Consider the following 25905-nt stretch of genomic DNA (forward strand, 5'->3'; position numbering starts at 1 on the left):
TGCTAAGGATACTTCGAAATCTTATTCAATGGCCTTGACAGAATAGTCTTAAAAGGGATGCACGGCAACTATTGACCACACGGAATACATATTTAGTAGTAGAGGCAGAGGATGCAATCAATCACATGCACTCTGATACCTGGCTTCTTCCCAAGCATTTTAATTTTTATCTTCGGCTAGCCCTAGTCTATTGATTGCTTCCATATTGGTGTCTCACAACTATAAGAAACAAAAAGGAAAGAGAAATTCACACTAGAATATCCTATTCAGCACCATTTGAGAAGTGTGTCCTAGCCTAATCACTATTCTCAATCCTTCCAAATTAAAACTATTCTATATTTCAGATCTTTCCCTTTTGTTTCCTATAAGCAAGGTCTCAGAAGTATGTTCAAAATATTTTGTTTGTACCCTTACCTTACACCACATTAAAAAACTGACCCAAAATTGATTAAAGACCTAAACATAGGACCTGAAACTACAAAACTCCTAGAAGAAAAGATAGAGGTAAAGCTTTATGACACTGGATTTAGCAAAGATATGACACCAAAAGCACAGGTAACAAAATCAAGAATAGACAAATGGGATTATATCAAATTAAAACTTCACATCAAAGGACACAATCAACAAAGTGCAAATGGGAAAAAAATACTTGTAAATAGTATATCTGATAAGGGGTTTACCTAGAATCCTATAATAAAAGCCTAATATGCAAATTGTCCCCCGACCGGGAGTTCAAACAGGAGTTTGACTGCTCACTGACCACCAGGAGGCAGAGCAGAATATAGCAGGTGTTGGTGACGCGGAGCTGGCAGCGGGCAGCTGTGGAGGTACTGCCGGCCCCGAAGGGCCCCGACGAGAGTGGGACCATGGAGCAGGTGAGTGGGCAGTGCCAAGCCAAGGTGGGTGCGAGCAAGGGGCCCAATCACCCCACAGACAGAAACCAGCGGCGGCGAGCGGGGCTGTGGCCAGGCTCCCAGGTGCTGAGGGAGCCGGGCGGGGGGCCCAACCCCAACCAATCACCCCGCAGATGGCGACCAGCGGCCAGCAGGCCCTGATCGCCCAATTGGGACCATGCCCCAGGCTGGGACGGGGAACTGGGGGTGGGTGATGGCAACCAACCTCCCACAACACCCAGGCGGGGGGCTGCGACCTCTCGCCGGCTATCTCGGAGCAGGAGTGACAGGGACGGAGGTGCGGTGAGAATAAGGATTGTCCGCCCCAAGCTCACTCTCATTCCCCCTGCTACCCTCCTTCGGGACACCAGGGCTCGCAAGCCGGGGAAGCCCCCGCGCTCATGTGCCAGGCACCTGCGAGGAGCCCACCCTAAACCCGCGCAGCCTCTTCTGGGTGAGCCGGGCCGCTGCCACTGGAACCGCAGGGTCCAGTTGGGCTCTCCATGGGTTCGTGCAGGAGCCAGTCTGTGAGGCTAGCTGGGAGAGAGCGCGCTGCCCACCTGCCTTCCGTGCGGTGCCACTGGACAGCCCAGAGGCCCACGCTGAGCCCCGGCCCACAGCATCCGGCCGCGCTCACCACATCTCTGCGTGGGGACTCGGGCGCCATGACTCAGGTGGAAGGGGGGAGTGCATGGGAGCCCCGGGGCCCAGGTGCTGCCCAGGGTCCAGAGGTCAGCTGGGACCTGCCCTTCCATGCCAGACACTTGCGCTTCGATCACCGGCCTGGCCTAGGGACCGCACCTGTGCACAAATTTCATGCACCAGGCCTCTAGTATATAAATAACTCCTATGAATCAACAACAAAAATCAAATAACCCAATTTCAAAATATGCCAACAACTGAGACATTCTCCAAAGATGATCTATAAATGGCCCACAGCCATAATAAAAAGATGTTCAACATCACTAATCATCAGATAAATGCAAATCTGATACAATGAGATATCATCTCAAACCTGTTAGGATGGCAACTTTAAAGAAAAACAACAACAGGAAATAACAAGTGTTTGTAAGAATGTAGAGAAATTGGAACACTTATGCACTGTTAGTGAGATTGTAAAATATGCAGCTGCTATGGACAACAATATAGAGGTTCTCAAGAAATTTAATAAAAGAACTATAATATGATCCAGCAAAAGCACTTCTCAGTATATAATGGAAAGAATTCCAAGCAGGTTCCCAAAGAGATTCCCACACCTATGTTCACAGCAGCACTATTCATAATAGCCATGAGGTGGAAGCAATCCAAATGCTCATCTAGAGATGAATGGATAAACAAAATGTGTATTCCAATGTATAAATACAATGGAATATTATTCAGCCTTACAAAGGAAAGAAATCCTGTCACATGCTACAACATAGATAAACCTTGAGGCCATCACACTAAGTGAAATAGCCAGACATAAAAAGACAAATACTGTATCATTTCACTTATATGAAGTATCTAAATTAATCAAATCCATAGAAATAGAAAGTAGAATGGTGGTTACCAGGGACTAAGGGGAAGAAGAAATGGGGGTTGTTGTTTAATAGATACAGAATTTCAGTTTTGCAAGATGAGAAAGTTCTGGAGATCTGTTGCACAGCAATGTGAATATACTTAATACCACTGAGATATATACGTAAAAATAGTTAAGATGGTAAATTCTATGTTACATGCTTTTTACCACAACAAAAAGAACCTGGAGCAGTGAAAAATATTTTTCTGTTAAATTATTTTGACAAGATTCTTTTTATTTTAACCACTGACACTTTAGCACCTTTCCTAGATATGCTATAAGTATAAAATATAACCAGATTTCAAATACTTAATATGAAAAAGTCAAATATCTTTTTTTTAATATATATTTTATTGATTTTATTACAGAGAGGAAGAGAGAGGGATAGAGAGTTAGAAACATCGATGATAGAGAAACATCGATCAGCTGCCTCTTGCACCCCCCCCACCGGGGATGTGCCCGCAACCAAGGTACATGCCCTTGACCGGAATCGAACCTGGGACCTTTCAGTCCGCAGGCCGACGCTCTATCCACTGAGCCAAACCGGTTTCGGCCAAATATCTTATTAATACTTTTATACTGACTACCTGTTAATACAGCTTTAATAAACTGCTTTAAATAATATAAATATTAAATTTAAAAGTATTTTTGTTATGCTTCAAGAACAGTAACTTGAGGGTAATGCAAGGTCAAAGGACTTATAGACTAGTATGAAAAAGCCAGTGAGGAGAAAGGGATTAAATACAGAAGGGAGTTAATTAATGAAGCCTCTCCTGAAAGAGACTTTGAAGGATGAAATCAAGGGCACATGTGGAAAAGCTAGACTTCAACAGATCTAAAACTGATAATAGGTAAGTTAAGGAGGGGAGGGACAGAAATCTGAGAAATCAAACCAGATCATGAAGCGACTAGATTACCTACAGACTATACAAAAAATCGGGGTTGGATAAAAGGGTCTGTAAATGATGAAGGTTTGGAATAATCTATGAGTGATAAAGAACAAAATCCTTATTAGGGCCAAAAAGGCCTTGTCTACCTCCCTGGCCTATCTCTCCCAGCTCTCTCCCACCAGCTTCTCACCCTCCCTCAAAGTGCCATCCACTTCTGACTGCTTCCTCTGAAGAGGGTTTACCTGTTCAACACCTCCTCAGCCTTCCCTGTCACAACTTCCTCAGGGAAGGCCTCAGTGACACCCTGCTCCGTGGACAACACCCTATGCCAGCACTGTCAACAGAAATAGAATGTGGCCACATGTCATTTTAATTGTTCTAATAGCCATATTTTAAAAAATATATTTTTACTGATTTCAGAGAGGAAGAAAGAGGGAGAGAGACAGAAACATCAATGATGAGAGAGAATCATTGATCAGATGCCTCCTGTATGCCCCACACTGGGAATCAAGACCGCAATCCCAGTAGGTGCCCTGGCTGGATTGAACTATGACCTCTTGGCTTATAGGTCAATGCTCAACTACTGAGTCACGCTGGCCAGGCTAGTAGTCATATTTTAAAAAAATAAAACTACTGGATGATTTTTAACGTTTTATTTTACCTAATATATCCAGAATATTATCACTTCATATATAAAAATTATTGAGATATTTTACCTTTTGGGGATATAAAGTCTACAAAATTTGGTGTGTATTTTACATTTACAGCACACCTCAGTTAGGATGAGACACATTTCAATAGACACATGTGCTAGTGACTAGTACTGGACAACACTGTCCCATACTATTGCTTCAAAGCACTTACCATGTTTTGTAACTATACTAGTAATGTGTGCTAATATTTGATGAATGTCTATCTCCTCTAGATTGTAAGTTCTATAAGGACACTCCAGTATTCTTAGCACTAGTTGACTGAGGGGAATGGGGGAATGGTTGGTTGTTTGAGAGCCAATTATCTACATTAAGTGTCTGGCCTTTTTTTAGAAAAAATATGTTTTTATTGATGTTAGAGATAGAGGAAGGGAGAGGGAGAGAGAAACACCTATGAGAGAGAGTAACATGGATCAGCTGCCTCCTCCATGCCCCCAACTAGGGAGAGAGCCCATAATCCGTCATGTCCCCTGACCTGGTGACCTCTCAGTGCATTCGAAGACGTTCAACCAACTGAACCACACTGGCCAGGGTGAAGGTCTGGCCTTTTAATGGTGCTACCAAAGCACCTCAGGGAAAGAAGCAGGAGAAGCAGAGTTAATCAGGGATGTTTTCTGGCAGGCACAGCACAAAAACAAGTTCAAGAGAGGCAAAGGTACCAGTGAAAGTGCTTAACAAAGAATTCAAATTGGACAGGGAATAACTCAAGGCCAATAAATGTAAATGCAACAGGTTAACAGGAAGTGGGGATGCAATAAAGGACTGGCAAGATGTCTTTGTCAAAAGGAAGGGTGTTGTAATATAAAGTGTGGGTGTGAGGGAGCTAGAAGGACAGGAGGATGTGGTCACAGGGCAGGATATACAAATTTAACATTTCTATTGTGGAAAATTTTGGGGAATGTTAAAATACAGCAGAAGTGAAGGTCACTGGAGTTGAAGAGCTAAGGTACTAGAAATCAAGTGTATTAGTCACCCTACTGCAAATGCTTAACTCTTTGACTGAACGTTTTTAAGATTTCAAGTTCCACAAGGGCAGAGACGATCTTTTGTGTTCCACATAGCCCAGGGTTGACCACATCATGGATGCTTAGGTATTCCATGAATATAAGTTCAAACATTAAAATCATGTGGAAGTGGTAATGGTCACAATACAATAAAGAAATAATGTATAAGTGAAGGACTCCAATTTATTGTTCAATAGTTATTTATGCAGTTTAATGGAACAGAATTAAGAATTCTGATAAAGGATTAATTTTTCAGATTGGTTGCCTAATCCCAATTTGGGGGAAGGAAGTAGGTGACAGGGGTGTTAATATTTCCTAGACTTGCTTTACTTTTAACTAAAAATAAAATAATGGCTAGTAGGTCCTTTGGAAGCTTTATTATAGCCAAGCACACTGTTTTACATAGGTCCTCATAACTTGGTTATAAACATTTTTTGCAGTGGCCCCTATTACACATTTTACGGCAATTTGTTTTTTTGTTTGTTTTTAAATAATTCTTTATTGTTGAAAGTATTACATATGTCTCCTTTTTCCCCCCATTGACTCCCTCCAGCCTGCCTGTTTCCTGCCCCAGGACCTCACTGCCCCATTGTCTGTGTCCATGGGCCACACATATCTACATACACAAAGACAAGCGACTGGAATGCCGGAACGACTGGAACGACCAGTAGCTTTGACGCGCACTGCTGCCGGACAACCGGCTGAATGGGGGGCGGCTTCCCCCTCCCCGGCCCCCTTCCCAAATCGGGGACCAGGCCGGCCAACCTCCCACGGCCCCTCCCCCTGGCCAGCCCCGCCCCTGATCGGCCCCCATTGCGGGGACTGGCCAGACCCCACCCATGCACGAATTCATGCACTGGGCCTCTAGTATGCATATAAGGTCCTCGGTTGATTACCTCCCACCCATCCACCCTCCCCCACCTTCCCTCCCAGATTCCCCACTCTGTTCCATGCTTCCACATGGATCCATTTCTGGATCCACTCCGTTCATCAGTTTATTTTGTTACTTCAATTTCATGTATGAGTGAGATCATGTGATACTTGTCTTTCTCTGACTGACTTATTTCACTTAGCATGATACTCTCCAGGTCCCTCCATGCTGTCTCAAAGGGTAAGAGATTCTTCTTTTGTATTGCTGCATAGTATTCTGTGGTATAAATGTACCACAGCTTTTTTATCCACTCACCTACTGATGGGCACTTGGGCTGTTTCCAGATCTTAGCTATTGTAAATAGCACTGCTATAAACATAGGGGTACATACATTCTTTCTGATTTATATTTCAGGTTTTTTAGGATATATTCCTAGAAGTGGGATCACTGGGTCAAATGGCAGTTCCATATTTAATTTTTTTTTGAGGAAACTCTATATTGTTTTCCATACTGGCTGCACCAGTCTGCATTCCCACCAGCAGTGTACTAGGGTTTCCAAGGCAATTTGTTATTTAAAAGAACTCAGATTATCATTTTAATAAAGACAAAAATTAAAATTCCATTTGTTTTACATATGAAAGTGGTATGTTTTTAAGTAGATAACACTGTTTACAGTACACTTATACATATATGTATATTACATATAGTAGTATACTTATATATATTGTATATACTTATACTTTTACTATTGCCTATTTTCTGCATTTGTTTCTATTTCTCATTTCTCCTACCTAGTCTAATTTTGAGAAAGAAATCATTTTTCCACTACATAATTTTTCCACTGATGGATTCTTATTGCCAGAAGTAATAGTCCTAAGTCTCGAGCCTGGAAAGATATAGGTGTGAAGTATGCTTAACCCTCTCTGCCCACAACACTTCTGCTCCTTTCTTTTCAGCTTTTCTTATCAAGACACCAGAGACCCCACTCTGGAGATTTACTAATACCCAAGAGAGGACAAAGTTATGACACAGCTATTGTCAGTTCAACTCTGCAGGAAGCAAATTCCCTAAACAAGTCTGTTTCTCCCTATCACACTAATACATACATACATAGTTGTACATATAAGATATATTTGTATATATGTGCACAAATATATCATACATACGTATACACTTTTTTTTTTCAACCAACACAGCTTCCTAAGTAGTATGGAACCTATAAAATGCGACCTTTGATTCTTCTAGAAACCTTATTGGATTGTGATATGGGAAGGTGGGCCTGGAGTGAACTTTTGCCCCATATGCAAAGAAAAGTTAAATGTCTCTGCATTTAAAAAAAAAAAAGGGGTTTTTGAGGGGCAATCAGAAAGGAGAGAAAGAAGGGAGAAAGGTACAGAACCAATCAGATTATATGAGCCTGGAGTTCCCCTGTGATGGTGGCCAAATGCACTTTAAAGATTTTAGAGATGCCTAATAAATATTCAAAATCAACACTCCTGGTATTGCTACAGCATAAACCACTTCTCTGACTCCCTTTTCCCCAAATCTTCCAGAAAGCGTACCAAACCCACAAAGGCTTTATTTTTTTTCTTTCCATTCTTTCCTAGATCCTGTTGGATACATCTATCCAACAACTTCGTCACAGACACCTCAACCATCCATTAGCAGCTGACTGGGTTGGTCCAAAACTAATTTATCTTCCCTTCCCCACTCCTACCACCAACTGTTTTTAACTGCTCCTTCTCATATCTTCTAACATTCCATTAGCTCATTAATGTCGTCATCACTAAAGAAACAACTAATATTTATTGAGCTCTTGTAATGTACTCGGTACTCTGCCAAGGGCATTACATGCATAATTTCATTTGATCTTCAAAACCTACTAGACAGGTACTATGATCATTTCTGAAACATTAGGAAACCAACACTCAGTCAGGATGGTAATTCTGAGGGTAATAGAATTTAACCCTTGTTCTGATTCCACAGCAAACTTAACCAGTACACTCCAATGCCTCCACTCAAAAAACCTAGAAGCCATCCCTCTCTCATTAATCATATCCAGTCACTTACCTAATCCAACCAATATACCTCCAAAAGACACATCATTTGTACTTCCACTGCCTGCACACAGAATAACAACTCACATTTACCAAGTCCTAAGCATGTGCCAAGCATTATTCTAAGTAATATACATGTTTTTCCAAGCTTCATCCCCCAAACCCTATGAAATGAAGAACCTAAGGAAAAGAAGAGGTTACTAGAGCAGGGGTCCTCAAACTTTTTAAACAGGGGGCCAGTTCACTGTCCCTCAGACCGTTGGAGGGCCGGACTATAGTTTAAAAAAAACTATGAACAAATTCCTATGCACACTGCACATATCTTATTTTGAAGTAAAAAAACAAAACGACAAAAACACCCGCATGTGGCCCGCGGGCCGTAGTTTGAGGACGCCTGTACTAGAGAGTGACACAGCCAGATTCAAAACAAGACAATGTGAATCGAGAAGCCCTGAGCACTTACCACCTATAGTGTAACAGCTCCTATTTTGTCTCCTTAACCCCCATCTGGACCTCACTATTCTCCACTGCTGCTGATACCTTTCTGGAATACAAATGTCATCATGACATTCTCCTGATTAAAGTTCAATTTTCTTAATTTGGCAGACAAAATCCTTCATGTTTCTGTTCAATTCAGTTCAATAAATATTTGAGTGCCTGCTGTGAGCAAGACAAAGTGCTCTGGAATGAGTAATACACCAGCCCCTGACTACCACACCAACCCCAGACACTGTGTGCTCCAGCCAGATTAACTACATGCAGATCTCATAATGCAATACCCTATACCCTATATGTTAGTCTCTCTGCTTAGAATGTACCTGGCAAAATTCCGCACCAATCTGACGTGGGGTTTTGACTGTGTGGCCTTCCCTAACAAACTCCAGGCAGAAATGCTTCCTCTTAAGTTCCCACAGCACTATGCTCAAATTACCTTCAGGCAGCCAGTGGGATAGAGGTATGGATCAGCTTCCAAATGAGACTTCAGCAACTTAGAGCAAAAGCTGACTCCTGCCATCAATGCCTGGCATGCAGTAGGCACTCTACCATTTGCTGAATGAATAAATAATGAAAAATATTTAACTTGATGAGGAAAGGAGAGGAACAAGATACAGAATTAGGAATGTTAACACATAAGTGGGCCAAATTAAAAGTAGTATGATTCTACTTTGGTGCTGATTTGGCCTACATTTTATCCCTAGGGAACAACTCACATGTGTGACTTGGACAAACTTAAAAGGCAAAACTTTGCCCTAGCTCCGTGGACAACAAACTGCGGCTCGCGAGCCACATGCGGCTCTTTGGCCCCTTGAGTGTGGCACTTCCACAAAATACCACGGCCTGGGCGAGTCTATTTTGAAGAAGTGGCGTTAGAAGTTTACGTTTAAAAAATTTGGCTCTCAAAAGAAATTTCAATCGTTGTACTGTTGATATTTGGCTCTGTTGACTAATGAGTTTGCCGACCACTGTCCTAGATGGTTTGGCTCAGTGGATAGAGCGTCAGCCTGTGGATTAAAGGGTCTCAGGTTTGATTCCAGCCAAGGGCACATGCCTGGGTTTCGGGCTTGATTCCCCTCCACCCCAGTGGGAGACGTGCAGGAGGCGGCCAATCAATGAATCTCTCTCATCGTTGATGTTTCTATCTCTCTCCCTTCCTCTCTGAAATCAATTTAAAAAAATAAAAAGGCAAAACTTTGTTATTCATTGCATAACAAAGCTTTGACAGGCCCAAAAGGATACTAGCTCAAAGTCCATTTTTGAAAGGGGCATGGAGAGAGGAATCAAATTAATTAAAGTAAATAAAATTGAACTACTGAGGTCCAACTTAGTGCTGTGTCACAGTACACTCAAGAAAAAAATAAAAACCAAAGTCTGTCCTGGAAATGAAAGCCAGTTTACAAATAAGTACTACTCGGCAAGAACGGGAAATTTTTAAAGTGCAGGCAGTTCCCCTATACCAGAGCTCATCATTGCTTTCCACTCAACCTCATTTCTGGTTTCTGTGATTTAAAAAGAAACATCTATAGTTAAGCCCAGTCCATGCAAGAGTGTACAGTACCTCCTGGCAGATATGATGTCTTGATTCATAGCATTATTTGTTAACTGAAATATCAGCAGAAACAGTACACATAAGTCGAAGTCCTTAGCCAAAACAGGGCATAAAGCTTTGCAGAGTGAGCGATGTATTTCCTGAATGGTGCTTTGTGTGCAACTGCTTCCAAATCAAGCTCCATATTTTGAAATCCCCTTCTCCTGGTGTAGAAGATGTTAAATCTCTCTACCACCTTCTCCTGCCTAAAGAGTAAGGTGACAGAATGGCTACTATCAACAGATTAATGAATGACAAGTGCTGGCAGGATGTGGGGAAAAGGGAACCCTAGTACACTGCTGGTGGGAATGCAGACTGGTGCAGCCACCGTGGAGAACAGTATGGAGTTTCCTTAAAAAACTAAAAATGGAACTGCATTTGACCCAGTGATCCCACTTCTGGGAATATTTCCTAAGAAACCCAAAACACCAATCAGAAAGAATGTATGCACCCCTATGTTCATAGCAGCACAATTTACAATCTGGAAAGAGCCCAAGTGCCCATCAGTAGATGAGTGGATAAAAAAAGCTGTGGGACATTTACATCATGGAATACTATGCAGCTGTAAAAAAAACCACACACACACACAAAAAGGGGGGATCTCTTACCCTTTGAGACAGCATGGAGGGGGACTGGAGAGTATCATGCTAAGAAAAATAACCCAGTCAGAGAAAGACAAGTATCACATGATCTCACTCACATGTGGTTTCTTTTCTTTTTTTTTTTTCCACATGTGGTTTCTAATGAACAAAATAAACTGATGAACAAAACAGATCCAGAGACACAGAAGCATGGAACCGACTGAGGATTCTGAGGGAAGAGGGGAGGACTGGAAGAAATTAACCAAAGAACTTATATGCATATATGCATAACCCATGGACACAAACAAAAGTGTGATGAAGGCCTGGAGGGGGGGCGATGAGGGGTGGGGGGTTAATGGGGGGACGTGGGGGACATCTGTAATACTTTCAACAATCAAGTTTGTGGTTTTCTCTTGTTTTTTAAGGAAAAAGAATAAGGTGAGATTTACAGGCAACAGGCTGGGGTGGAGGATATGGTCTCTTCCCATTCCTTTCCAGGTGACAAGACCCAATGTCAGGCGGCTGGTGCCACTCTTACTCATGAAAACATACACGCGGGAACCAAGAACTCACCCCCATCTCCCCCCTCCCTAAGAAAGCAAAGGGCGCAAAGATCAGCAGCACCGCCGCCGGAACCGCCAAACGGTAACAGTCGGGGGCCGCCCGCCTCCCCCAGGCGCCTGCCGGGCGGCGGGCACTGGGCGCAGGGCAGCTGGTCCCTCCCGCCCCGGACAGGCGCGGCCAGCCCCACTCGGGTCCACGTTCCTCCGCAGCCGGGACCAGACAGAAGGGGAGCGGTGGGGCACCGCTGCGGCGCCGCTCCGGCCGCCTCCCAGGCGCAGCGGCGCCCCCACACCCCACCGCCGCCCGCACCTGAGGCGGCAGCCCGGGACGCGGCGGGAGTGCGCGGAGCGCCGGGGTCCAGACAAAGTTACTCACTGGGAAAGCGCGGCTGTCCGGGGCGCGCACCGGCTCCGGGCGCCGCAGCCCAGCGCCCGCTTCGCTCTCCTGGGCCCGCTGACGGAGCCGGGAGCGAGGCGGCCTCCGCTCGGCCGGGAATCGCCGCCGCCACCGCCGCCGCCGCGGCCGCTGCAGATTTCCTGGCAAGAAGCAAACTCTGGCTAAGACTTCACTTCTCAACCGCCCCTGCTGCCTTCCCGGGGGTCAACGCCAGGGCCCCGCCGCCCAACCCGACACGCACCTGGACCAATTGGCAGCAGAGCAGGGCGGGAGGGGGCGGGACAGAGAGAGGATCCGCCTATCCGAGGACGCAGGGGGCGGGCCAGGCCAGAGCCGTCACTCCCTAGTTAGAGTGAGCCCACTCCGCCCCGCGCCGCCTACCGCCCCCGCCCGCTCTCGCCGGGGTCTCGGGATTACCGCGCTGAGACCGGCTCTGGAAGTGTCTCTGCGCTCTCTGCCGAGGCCGCGGGGGGCCCTGGGTAGCGCGGGGAGGCAGCGAATATCTAGGGGAATTCAGGAAGAACAGGTGGCGCAGGGAAGCAGAAATGTAGGTGTGCTGGGGGAAAGGACAGCTGGGGCGGGGTGGTAGGGACCGGGGTTGGCCGGAAGGAGGAGGGCGAGGGGAGCAGGAGAGCGAGGAAGGGAAGGAAGACTGTTAGCGAAGAGTAACTGAGGGCACGGAGAGCGAGTCTGGCTGGAAAGGTTGCCGAGGCGGGGGGGAGGGGAAACCTGACAACAAAGGTGAAGAGGTTGAAGAAGCCAAAGGGGTAAAGGGAAAAGGAAGTCCAAAGCGAGGGAGCACGGACTCCAGGGGTAGAAAAGATCCTAGGAGAGAAGGGATGGGAGGGGAAAGTTTCCTCCCAAACTCTCACTTTCCCCCCAAAAGATCAAGACAAACGCTTGTCCTTTGACCCAGCTGAGATGTGTAAAGATCCTCGATGAGACGAATATCATCTTAAACCTATCCTATTCCACTGTGAAATTTATTAAGATGTGTCATCAACTATAATTTAACCTGACGTTCCATGAAAGCCCCCCAAGGGCCGGGGTCCTGCGCGAGAGTAACGCCGTCCCCCGCAGGTCTAGTCTGCCGCCAAGACCAAAAGAAGCCGGAGTCGGGCCCTAAGGAGGAAGGAGATTTGGGGGAGGCAGGTGGGCCGCGCCCCCTTCGCCTACACCTGGGGTAGGGTGCCAAGGGCTGGGTTCCAGCGCCCACAGGGCCGTCTCGGCCTCGCGGGTGGGGCGGGAGCCCGGCCCCACCTGCCCCGCTAGCTCTGCGGCTGAACTTGCTCCCGAAGCTCCGGGGAACCGCCGGGGCCCCGCCCCGCCCTCCTCGCGCCGGGGGGGGCGGGGCCGGGGGGGCGGTGTGGGCGGGGCCTGTGGCGCCGCGGCGGCTCCTCCTCCCTCCTTCCGTCTTCCGCTCCTCTGTCGGTCGGTTGTTCCTTCCTTCCTGCTTCTCGCGCACGTTTCGCGATATGGGGCAGAGCGTCCCGTCCGCCCGCTGCACCTGAATATCCCGGGAGCCGTGCCCGCGATGGAAGAGGACCAAGAGCTGGAGAGGTAACGGCCCCGGAGGCGGCCGGGCGGAGGGAGCGGGCGGGAGGAGCGAGCCGCGCCCGGCGCCGGAGCCAGCGGCCGAGGAGGGCCCGTGGCCGGCCGGGTCTCAGCGTCGGCGTCCAGGCCTGACTGGGAAGGCAGGGGACGAGAGAGGAATGGGCGCCCGGGCGGGAGGGAGGAAAAGGAGAGGAGACAGATGTGTTTGAACAGAAACGCTCAGAACACTCGATACCACGGAGGGAAGGCAAGTTGTGAGAAATCCCCAAACTGCCCGTCCCCGATTAGAACAGCACGAGCAAATGAGCTAACTGTGAAGTCACACTCCAGGCCTCCGTCCCTGTAACGTGGCCCAACGCCCTCCTCTGTGCTCCGAGTTCTCTTTCTCCCTTCTGCCTGACTGACTCCTCTCAGACTTACCCCTCCAGTTCCCTTACCTCCTCCAAATGGAAGCCATAGTTGGGCCTGCACGTTAATCATCTGTAGCCTCTAATTTTACAATAATCTGTTTCTCTACGCCTTCCTACTCCCTTTTCATTCTCTTGCAAGGCTACCCTATTCTAATCCTATCATTTCTTGTGATTCTTTCAAAAGAATATTTTAGCAAACATTTAAGTTTGTGTTTTAAGAAAACTCCCCTTTGGCCATGTAGATAGATGGTCAAATGGACTAGGGAGAAACTGGAGGCAATAAATTAGGTATTTACTGATAGAAAATGTGGAAGCAGGAAAATAAGGGGCTAATGCTGATAGTTTTATGTAATTGGAGTGCATCGCGTATTAATGTGTTGCAATTGTGATATAGTAAATGAAAAAGCTAGTTACAAAACCATATTCAGTATGATCTCATTTTTATAAAAAATATGTACGTAGAAAAATGTCTGGATTGAAGACCTCAATGGCTGAAGGCGAGAGGAAGACAGCTCTGGAAATGGTCCAGGCAGCTGGAACAGATAGACACTGTGTGACATTTGTTTTGCACGAGGAGGACCATACCCTAGGAAATTCTCTTCGTTACATGATCATGAAGAACCCGGAAGTGGAGTTTTGTGGTTACACTACAACCCATCCTTCAGAGAGTAAAATTAACTTACGGATTCAGACTCGAGGTGCTCTTCCAGCTGTTGAGCCATTTCAGAGAGGCCTGAATGAGCTCATGAATGTCTGCCAACATGTGCTTGACAAGTTTGAGGCCAGCATAAAGGAATATAAGGACCAAAAAGCAAGCAGAAATGAATCCACATTCTAGTCCCTGTGCACTGTAGAGGGAGGAACATCCTCTGGGATATTCTCTTCGTGATCTTGCAAAACCCAGAAATAGAAGTTTATGATTACAACATGATCTGCCCTTCAGAGAGGTGTGATTCCAGCTATTAACTCATTACAGCTATGGAAATCCCTGCAAAAACCTTTGTATTCTAATAAATTCCCTCTTTAAACTAAATTGAGTGGTTTCTGTTCCTTCATCCACAAGGTTGACTATTCGGGGGGTATTTGTTTATTAATTGAGCCAACATTGAAAGTGAGGAAACTATGAGAAAAGCACCGGCCTAGACAAGGACTTCTATTAAGGGAATTAAAAGAAATCAGCATTCATGGCTGTGATTGGGGCAGGGGAGGGAGATGTGCAGTAAAGCATGACCCCAGATAGACTCTGGTTGTTTTTTGGGGATTGGGGAGAGCAAGAAAGAAAGATGGAAGTAGGGGGGAGAACTTGGCTTCTTGCTACATGTTTTTTAATAATTCATGAGAAAATTAATTCTTTGCTGTGATTGGTAGATTGGGTAAGGGTGGGGAATTATTTGAAAAAAACTGAGAATTCTGGTTTCACATAAGAATTTTAGGTAGTATCAAGCTCCATCATATTTATAGGATAGATATCAGTTTACTGCTTTATTTTGACATAAGTAAGTCAAGAGAATTCAATTCTATTAGAGAGGAAGATTGCTGGGATGACCAGATAACCTTTCAGTCCTTAGGTATCTTAAGTATAGCCCATGGTTACATAAAAGAAGCAGTATTTGAAACAAAGTAAGGCAGGAAGAAAGAAAATTCCATGTGACCAAAATGATTTTTTAAAAATAAGATATCAGTGAATCACATCTAAGAGCTGTCCTATTTATTTCTTCAAACTTGATTCATATCTATCCTATGCCAACTTGATTCTTAATTTATCTTAAATGTCTGTCACCCTTTGAACCTGAGCACCCCACACCCCAGTACTCTATGCTTTGTTCCTTCTTCCTGGAGGACTCTTACTTCTGCCATACTGAAGTGTAGGTAAGAACTTAGATGTAAGACTCCCCATCCTAGTTTGGGTACTTGCCTGCGCTTTCATTATACTCTGTTTCCTGGTCTTGGATTTATTATGTGATTATTAGTGCTTATGTTGTCTACCATTATACCAACTTGTAGCACAATGCCTAATAGGTAGTGGACCATTAGTAAATACCAGATGAATCCATGTAGCTAGTTATGATATGTAGCCTTTAAAGAACCTGCATTTTCTACATGCAACTTCTTTAGATAAATATATTTTGTTTTTATTGGTCACCTAGCATATACCAGGTCCTAGGATAGATATGCTAGTGGATGAGACACGGGTCTTATTCTTATGGAGTATACATTATAAAAGGAGTAAAAAAATTTTACATTGTATTTGTGGGGGTAGGAGGAGAAAGAAAACGTGAGAGGAGATTCTACTTTAGGTGTGGAAGTCAGTGAAGATCTTCCAGAAATTATGGGGAGCGGACCTAAGCCGTCAGTTGGACCTCCTTAGTGCTTCCATGGAGGCAGGAGAGGCTCCCACCACCGCCACTGTGCTTGTCAGCTGTGAGCCCAGCTTCTGGCTGAGCGGCGCTCCCCCTGTGGGAGTGCACTGACCACCAGGGGGCAGCTCCTGCGTTGAGTGTCTGCCCCCTGGTGGTCAGTGTGCGTCATAGCTACTGGTCATTCTGCTGTTTGGTTGATTTGCATATTAGCCTTCTGTTATATAGGATAATAAAAGGCTAAGCAACTGTTTGACCAGCCAGTAGATGTGACGCGCACTCACCACCAGGGGGAAGATGCTCAACGCAGGAGCTGCCGAGCTGCAGTGACTTGGCAGCAAGGGTTCTTGGGTGACGCACCCCAGAACCAGAGAGGAGGGAGCCCGATTCCTCGCACTTCTATTATAGAGAAAGGGTGAATAGTGATATTAAAACATTTCTCCTAATTAATTTCCTTTCAATGTGCACGAATCTGTGCACTGGGCCACTAGTATATAATAATTTGCTTACCTAGCACTTTCCATTTTTCAGAGCACTTTACAAATTATAAATTGCATATGGCTGTAATATCTAAATGCTCTAATTAGTTGGTATAACACACAAGTGCCTACAGAATCTCTGTAGAGATAAAAAAAAGTGTCTATATAAAATGTCCATTCAGTATCATTCTGATCCAAAGACTTTCTTGTATTTCAGGAAATATGAAAGCATATCAAGTTCTATGGCCCACCATTTTGTTTCCTTTGAACAAGTTATTAAGATTGTAGTTACACCCTGGCCGGTTTTTTCGGTGGTTAGTGCATCAGTCAGTGGATGGAACGATCGCAGGTTCGATTCCTGGTCCAGGGCATGCATACCCGTACCTCTACCCGTATTGCGGGTTTGTTCCCAGCCCTGGTCGGGGCGTGTTTGGGAGGCAACCAATCAATGTGTCTGTCTCACATCAATATTTCTCTATCTCTTTCTCCCTTCCACTCTCTCTAAAAAATCAATGGAAAAAATAACCTTGAGAGAAGATTTAAAAAAAGAGAGATTGTAGTCTCCAGATCACTAGGCAAAAGTCATTGATTTTGGTTAGCATAATTTTAGAATCAAAGACAATCTTTGTAATATCCCTCCAACTGAGATCCTAGGAAGTTTACTCAAGTCCACTAGTGTACTTTCAAATACTTATAAAGATCCCAAATCTTTTGAGCTAAAGTTTTTAATTTTGTTTTGTTTGCTATTTGAAACTTTACAAACTATCCCAGTTTGGTTAATGTATGGTTTGTATTTTTTTTCCATAATGAAATTTCTTCCAAACCTAAATTAGTGGATCTCTATGCAACAAATGTACATAGTCATGGCACAGTCCTGAGAAATGGTGCAGATAGGAGATGAGTCTGTCCTGAAAAGCTCTATGTGGTTTTGGAGAGAAGACAGTTGTATATATGAAAAAGAAAACAGATTTCATTTATGATGAAGTGCCCTAATGTTCAGTATAGAGTATTATGTGCTGAACATAGAATGGTATCAGTGAGAGACACTATTGAAGAATGATTGTTTCATGAGTACCCCCTCAGCCAGCCACTGTGCTAGGCACTGCAGATAAATAGTTTCCTGTTTCCCAGTGTAAATGAACCATTAAAGACTCTTGAGCTAGGGAATGCCATAAAGGTTTTGTTTTTTCATCCCGTGCCTGTGCATAATGGATGAGTAGAAGGAAACATTGGGAGACAGCAGTGAGTTGGGCATATGTAACAGTCCAGGTGTAATATAAGGAGGCCGAGTTATAGGAATGGAGGTAAAAGGATGAATACCAGAAAGCTAAAAAAGAATTAAAATAACTTGGAGACAGATTCTATATAGGGTTAAAGGTAACAGAAGTGTTATAAATGGCCTCATAACCATGTCGTTGACCCCTTTATTTTCCTACCACCCCCTCAAGACCCAAGCCAGAATGATGGAGTATACCATCTCGTTCCCAGCCTGTCCTTGCTAATGGGAGCAACCACTCTTACCTCCTTCTCTCACCCATGTTAGAAGAATTTACATCTTAGACAAGAACTTTAATCCAGGGTTGCAGATGTGAAGATTGGGGATAGGAAGAGGCAGTCGGGGCAGTAAGCTGACAGACTCTTAGAGCTGTCTGCCTTCACCAAGTTGCTCTTCTCAGAACATTTCATTCATCTACTCAATCCATAAATTATTAGTGAGTACATATATATTCAGGCACATTTAGGGATGTAGAAAGAAACAAATTGCCTACATGCAGTTTATTTTCTAATAGAAATAAGTGCATAAATATATCATGTAATTTAAGGTAGTGATATAAATGGGAAGTAAAAGAAGGATGGGGGTGAGAGGGCACTGAGAGATTGAATAGTTAAGGAAGGCCTTTCTGAAGAGGTGACATTTGAACAGAAATAACAGACAGACCAAGCATAAAGAAGAATATGCTCAGAATTTTCTAAAAGATGAACTTAGATTATTTACCATAGAAAAAGCAAAATTATGAACCTTTTTAAAGAAACAAACTCAGCATTGTGTATATGTGGGTTTTATTAGTACCTAGATTTATATCACATTTTTAATCCGTATGTTTTTACCCAATAATTATAGAAAAGAATATTAAGTTACTACCTGGGACACTAGGATATTGTGTAGGAGTTTTGAATTGGGTAGTATATATATGTATTAGGAGTTGAATTTATTTTAATGGGACTGTTTTGTGTGTGTGTTTTGTATTTTTGAGAAAAGCATATCTTTCTTAGAAGCAGAAGTTGGTGGGTTTGGGATCCTGCATATCTTTTCAGGCTAAATAACTGAGGCAGTATAGCGTAGGAACTAACAGGTTGCACTATTGAAATCATATTGCTTGGATCTTGCCTCTAGACTGTAGCTGTATGTCCTTGGACAAGCTGTTTGACCTCTTTGTCCTTCGTCAGTAAGATTGGGATACTATAACTATTATTCAGCCCATCATTTCTGCTGATATATAGGATATTATCTGTCCCATATAGCATACTCTCAATCAATGTTAGCTATTGTTGTTATATCATTAATTCTGTCGAACAAGCTAGCTTTGTTAATTTTCTTTTAGGTGAAAACTTGAAAACAAAGAACTTTAGTAACCTGTTATTTTTTTGTCTCTAGCCCACGCAGCACTATAATATAAATTTGTGAACACCAATATGGAATATTATCAGTATGCCAACACCATTGCTTTTCAGAAAAACAGTTTAAAATAGCATTCCTATTAATAGGATGTAAATAAAAATTTAAAAAAATGGATTGTGTGTCTCCTCTTTCACAAAGAAATTAAGATTCTGATGGAACATTTATAATATTTCCCAAGATTCAAAGCAGGTTAAGCAGGAAGGAAAAGCAAGTTCTATAGCAAATGGATACCTGGTTTGGTACCGAAATATCTGAATATTGATAGGAAGCCAGGACTCAGGCTAGGTAAGCTAAGTATAAAATTGCAGAAAATGGAATATATTAGTATTTTATCTAATCATACTAATCCTCAGTAAATTCCATATTTGTTAATTAAGGCATTTAATATATGTCAAAAAGAAAAGTTGCCTGTTTGATTTTCTAAATTTATCATGCTGACCTGGATCAAACCTCAAAAAATTGTACATAATACCTCAACCAATACTAGTAAAAGGGCTCCAAGAGAAAATCAAACTGCCGGGAGCATCTAATCAGAGACTAAACTAGTTGGTTTAAACAACAGTTTCGGTTTTGTTTGTCTGCTTTCTTTTTCAAGGGTGAAAGAGGCTTTCTTTCTAAGGGCCTCTCTTTCAAGATAGTACTGTGTAGAGATGAAGGGCAAGGCCTCTCAAGTCAGAAGGCCTATCTCCCACATTCCTAACTTGTGAATGTGGGAGAGTGACTTAATTTTTATGAGCCTCAGTTTCCTTATCTGTAAAATTGGGCTAATAATAATAATACCTATTTTATAGGGTTATTGTGAAGACTAAGTGAAATAAAGCACTTAGCACAATGCCTAGTACTGTATATTTAAATGTGCAAATATTAGCTATTGCTATTATTGTTGTTATATTGGTTATTGTTTAAGACAGTTTGTGGTAGTTGGAATAGTAGCCTTCATAGTACTAGTTATGTCTCATTATCCACAGCATTCGTCAAGGCTGGCTTGCTCCAACTGGTCTCTGTCCATATTATCACCTGTGTCTGGCTGTCATACTGGCCTTCTGCCTTTTATATGTGCCTAGCTTGTTCCATATCCACACTGCCATTTACTCCGAGAGACCATTCTTGACCACTGTATTAATTATTTAGTGTTGTATAACAAATTGTCCTAAAACTTAGTGGCTGAAAAACAAAAACATTTCTCATAGTTTCTGTGGATAAGGAATCTGGTTGGAGCTTGACTGGGTGATTGTGACTTGGTCTTTCATAAGGCTGTAATCAAGGTGTCATGTGGGCTGCAATCATCTCAAGACTTGAATGGGGGATATTTTACTTCCAAGCTCATTCACATGGGACTGCTTCATGCCATGGCATCTGGCTTCCCCAAGATCAAGCGATCCAGGAAAGAGAGAGAGCTAAAGATGGAAGCCACAGTCTTTTTATATCCTAGTCTCAGAAGGATAGCCCATCACTTCTGCTGTATTCTGTTTGTTAGAAGTGACTCAATAGGTCCAGCCCACACTGGGGATGAATTTTACAAGGGTGCACATATCAAGAGGAGAGGATCCTTAGGACCTTCTTGGAAGCTGTCTACCGTAATTACCTTCTCTAAAATAGCATGTGTGCCTACATATAAACCTCCACCATTTTCTTTTTTTGAAATACATTTTTATTGGTGTCAGAGAGGAAGAGAGAGGGAAACATCAATGATAAGAGAAAATCATTGATCAGCTGCCTCCTGCAACACCCCCAATTTGGCATCAAGCCCGCAACCCGGGCATGTGCCCTGACTGGGAATGGAACCATGACTTCCTGGTTCATAGGTCGACGCTCAACCTCTAAGCCACGACTTCCGGGCCCTCCACCATTTTCTATCCCTGACCTTCATTCCTTTATAGTACTCATCATTAACGATATCCTATATAATAAAAGCCTAATATGCTAAGTGTCTGGTCGTCCAGTCAGCTGTTCAACCAGTCAAAGGGTAATATGCTAATGATATGCTAAGGCTGCTCAACCACTTGCTATGATGTGCATTGACCACCGGGGGAAGACAGTCGACCAGTCGCTATGACATGCACTGACCACCAGGGGGCAGACCCTCCAATTAGTAGGTTAGCTTGCTGCTGGGGTTTGGCCAATCAGGACTGAGCGAGACAGGGCGTGTCCATAGAGCCTTCCCATGGTCCCTCCCCAGCTGCCAACCTCCCGGGCCCCTCCCTGGCCCCTATCGTGCACCAGTGGGGTCCCTCGGCCTGCCCTGCACCCTCTTGCAATCTGGGACCCCTTGTGGGAAGTTAGAGAGCTGGTTTTGGCCCCATCCCGCAGGCCAGGTCGAGTGACCCCACTGGTGCACGAATTTATGCACCGGGCCTCTAGTTATATATGTGTGTGTATTACATGTTTGTTGTCTGACTCCATTTAAATATAGGCTCCCTGAGGGCAAGGGCTTCATCCTTGTTTGCGTGTGTATCCCTAGTACTTAAAACCCTACCAGGCATAGAGCAGGGTATCATTAGTATTTATTCAGTGAATGAGAATGCATACATGACTAAATGTCAGTGTTGGTAGGACTGCTGCAACAGAGAACAGACTGCAGAGAAGGACTGATGATTTTTAATGACATTAGTTTGTACACTCATCAGATAACTTGCATACTCAGCCACCACAGTTAACAAGCTTTGAGAAGAAAAAAAATTCTTGAGTGAGGCAAGGAAGCATGCCTCTCCTGTGGCTTCCATGGGAGAACTGAGGTAATAAGCATCAAAGAGCTTCCATAAAGGTAGTTGTACGTTGGAATCGTTACATTTATGTCTTCTCTCTATCCCCAAGAGCCTTAGATACTGCCATCCCTACCACCTTTGTCCCATGCTACATTTGTTACCTTTGCTCTTATTAGTCTACAATAAAAGGTACCATATCTCCCACTTGAAGTTAAAAAAAGGACATTTTTGTTTTACAGCAGCAACAATATGAAACAGTGATAAGATTGTCCTTGGAATCTGGTCCCCACAGAATTCCAGTGGGGCAAAAGTTACAGGGTTATTGTTTTGGGGACCATGAGGAGGAATTCAAATAATTTGACTCTAAGGTTTGCTGTTTTGTCAATGCCAAATAATACATTTATTTCCTGACCTGCTGTTTTGATAAATTGATGCCATAAATTATAAGTAGCATTGCTTTGGGAAAATGTAGACTATATGTATTTTATTTCAGCAGCTGTTTTTGAAGTCCTGCTGTGTCCCAGGTACTAGGCATGCAAAGGTGAATCTTACTTGGTTTCTGCCTTTGTAGTTTACAATCAGGTTGAACCAAAGAACTGTGAATACATGTGTCATTTTTTCTAACTCTTTCACCTTATTTAACCCTTTGCACTCACTTGCTTTTTTCTCGATTCCTTTATTCTAATGCTGTGTCGAGTCACACTCGACATCCGAGTGCAAAAGGTTAAAATTGTAGCCCCTCCCCCAACACCATTTGGCAGTATCTACAGCCCCAGGAACAGTGCCTGACCCATAGTAGATGCTCAAAAAAATACTTATCAATAAATGAATAGTATTTTTTTCACTGAATATCCTAAGCTAAATTTGAATTTGAATGGCTGAAATAACTATTCTATAATCTTTGGAGTTAAAAACCACAAATGTGTGGTTGTATGTCTTTAGCTCCATAGTCTGTCACATATAAATGACAACAGACTGGGACTGTCAGGGAGGAGACAGACTAGAGTTCTTTAGGCTAAAGGTGGTCATGACAAAGATAGAGTGGCAAAGAAGAAGCCTGCACAGTGGGGACCTAGTGGACCTTACAGATGGATCCATCTGTTATGGTCCATGAATCCAGAGAGGTCACGTGAGCTAAGAAGAGTTGGGCATGTTGTGTATACACATCTAAGAAGGCAGGACTTGGATCTGGAAAGCCCAAATTTGGCTATAAGTGAGTATATCTCACATTAGTGAGAAATCCCCCCTCTCAGTGTGGCCACAGTTGGTTTTGTGAGCACCTGCTCTACTTTATACCTACTGCATGGTTTCAGATTTGGGTCAATAATATTTCAAAAAATAAAATCTAATAGGGTTAACTGATGTATGCTTGCTTGGGTTTTATTTTGCCTTTGAAAGTGTACTTTCCCTTGCTTTGGTAGAAAATTGTCAGAAATTCTAGTCTTTGTATGGCCCGATAGAAAGTAAAGGCCTCCAGTGCGTGTTTTCCACAGCAGTTAATTCTGACACTGAGCCTGGAGATAGCACAAACCTCTCAGGTTATTGTATAGGCTTAGTCCTACAAGACTGCACACCTCCAACCCCATTCCCAACCCTTCAGAAGCCAATTTCATGTCCAGGTTGTTACCTGGGCTTCTGGCAAATTGGCTATAAATTGGAGGTTCCCGTGACCCCTTCTTCAGGTTCAATTACTTTGCTAGAGCAGCTCACAGAACTCAGAGAAATATTTAGTTACATTGATTAGTTTATAATAAAGGATATGGATGAAGAAGTGAATAGGGCAAGGTATGGGGCAGGGTGTGGAGTATTTATGCCCTCTCCCCCTTAATCTCCCCATGTTCACCAACCCAGATGTTTTCTGAACCCCCATCCTTTGGAGTTTTTAAGGAGGCATCATTACATAGGTGAGATTAAGTCATTGGCCATTGGTGAATGAACTCAATCCCCAGCCCCTTTCCCCTCCCTGAAAGTCAGGGATAGGACTGATGTTCCAACCCTCCAATCACCTTGTTGGTTCCCTGGCAACCAGTCCCCATAGTTAGGTTACCAAGGGGCTTTCCTAAATCCATTAACATAACAAAAGACCATTATCAAGCCAATTAATTGATCCAGTTATCTTGGATCCTCCTGAGCTTTACAATTACAGTTCTTAATTTCTCACTGCCAGGTTTGGTAAATTATATGGGATCTCAGAATGAATTTTAATTGGAACTCAGATTTCAAGTTAAGGATCACACATCATTGAGATTCCCCACCTAAAGTTATCTCAGACCTTGTTTTGCTTGTCTTCTCTGTCCTGCATACTTAAACTTAAATCATGGTGCTTGGAATACTTCACAGAGTTTTTATTCAAAAGTGATTAATATAAATTTGGCGATATAAGCATCAATTATCTCTTTCCCTGAAGTTGAAGAATAAAGCATATAAGCATCATGTTCTTTATCAAAGTAAACGAGTTGGATTATGTTCTGCATCAGACCTTGTAATCTAAGCTTTTGGGACTTGCTTTCTAGAGGGGTGTTTTTTTCCCTGTTTTTTGTTTATTTGTTTACATGACAAAGATTACAATTTGCCCTTAAGTGGATGGGAAAAATTGGGGATTCTAGGGCCTTATGATTAGAAACTATTTTGCTGAAAAATGCCTGTCTTTAGAAGTGTCAGCCTACAGGTATGTCACTGTCTGCTGTCCAGACTTGTAGCAAGCAAGCTAAAGCTCCCTTTCTATTTTCTTGTTCTAGTAAGTTGGTCCCCATCTAAGAGCATTATGCTGAACAAGCTAGGGCATGAGGAAGCCAACTGGGCTTATTCTTAGCCAAAAGCAGACGCTTAACAGACATGTAGCTGTGACTATGAAGAAGACTGATTCACCTACCCAAGTGGGAAAAACCAGTTTAATCCTGTTTCAAGGTAGATAATGTTTTTTGCATTTATAGAAATGGAAACTGGGGTTTGCAGAAGTAACCAGCTTCAGCTTATACAGCTTATAAGTAAATACAAACCCAGGAGTTGCCTGACTCCTTAGGCTCAGCTTTTAATGTCCACGATGTTGCCTTTGTTATCTCAGGTACATATGAAGATACTAAAGCTTTGCTAGATGTTCAGTTTGAGAAACTAAACAGTTGACCAGTAATCCTTGTTTACGTCTAAATTCAGGTTGAAACATGCTGGAAATGGGGCTGTTTTTGTACATCTTAACCATGAGAAGAGTCAATGAGTTAGAGAATATTTGGTTAAGAACCCAGATGGGTTCACTAATACTTGGTTCATAAAAATTATCATTTTTCATAATGGTAAACTCCATTGGCATTATTTTTAAATACATTCATTTTCACTGTTTAATCTATCTTGTACCAAAGCTACACTTGATCATCCTCAAAATGTGGAAAATATCTTCATAGATAGACTAGAATATGGAGTCAGAAGTTAGAATCAGGTGTACCGCTTATTGGTTAACCTTACTGGTGGACAAATCAGCCTCCCTACGCATTAATTGCCTAACAAATAAAAGGGGGACAATGACTTCAAGGGTTCTTCTGAGGGTCGGTGATATCATTATATTATGCTGTTAATCACTTTATTTTGGCTTCTTTCCTTGCATGTTATAGTAAAAAGAGTTTTGTATATGCTTGCACCTGTATGAATTAATATAGAAGTTTAGTATATGGCCCAGTTTCTATCAAGCAAATGCTGAGGGAGAATTGTGAATTAGGGATTTGCTATTTCAAATCAGTTGTGAAAGTATGGTCCTGAACATTTATATTAACATAGTGCCCTTTTTATAAGTATAAGACCTTGGGAGCAGGCCCAATTATGTTGTTTGGGTAATCAGCATGAACTGTTTCTCAGAATTTCCCCTGAAGTCTCAATTGGGTACCTGTTCCATTTTTAACACAGTCTAAATTCTTCATTAGCATTGCTCCAGCCAATCCAACTGCAGCAGCAAGCATGGGTTGTATGTCAGTAGTAAACGAGATGTTTCTAAAGTATGCAGCAACTTAACGTATAGCAGTAATACAGGTACAGAAGATTGTGTTTAAGTTTTTTGATATGTTGTAAAATTAATCTTGAAACGTTTGCTCCAGAACATGTTTTCATATTTTCCTTCTCGGT

General features: G+C 43.1%; 3 protein-coding genes across 3 annotated transcripts in view; 2 read left to right on the plus strand and 1 right to left on the minus strand.

Moving 5' to 3' along the window:
* LNX2 (ligand of numb-protein X 2) overlaps positions 1 to 11793 on the minus strand; it is a 78028-nt gene extending 66235 nt beyond the window's left edge. The window contains exon 1 of the mRNA XM_079773540.1: positions 11590 to 11793. The gene's annotated coding sequence lies outside the window, so the exon portion shown is untranslated. The remainder of the gene's footprint in view (positions 1 to 11589) is intronic.
* A 1245-nt stretch (positions 11794 to 13038) lies between these two features.
* Positions 13039 to 14737, plus strand: POLR1D (RNA polymerase I and III subunit D). Its single transcript, XM_079774402.1, has 2 exons — positions 13039 to 13170; positions 14037 to 14737. The coding sequence occupies exons 1-2, from the start codon at positions 13145 to 13147 to the stop codon at positions 14410 to 14412; spliced, it is 402 nt and encodes a 133-aa protein (XP_079630528.1). The 5' UTR covers positions 13039 to 13144; the 3' UTR covers positions 14413 to 14737.
* The window catches only part of LOC307101442 (protein POLR1D), a 59547-nt gene continuing 46680 nt past the window's right edge, over positions 13039 to 25905 (plus strand). The window contains exon 1 of the mRNA XM_079774403.1: positions 13039 to 13170. Coding sequence (XP_079630529.1) covers positions 13145 to 13170 — 26 coding nt within the window. The 5' untranslated portion in view covers positions 13039 to 13144. The remainder of the gene's footprint in view (positions 13171 to 25905) is intronic.

Source organism: Cnephaeus nilssonii, assembly GCF_951640355.1.
Source record: "Cnephaeus nilssonii genome assembly, chromosome: 6".
Lineage (NCBI taxonomy): Eukaryota > Metazoa > Chordata > Mammalia > Chiroptera > Vespertilionidae > Cnephaeus > Cnephaeus nilssonii.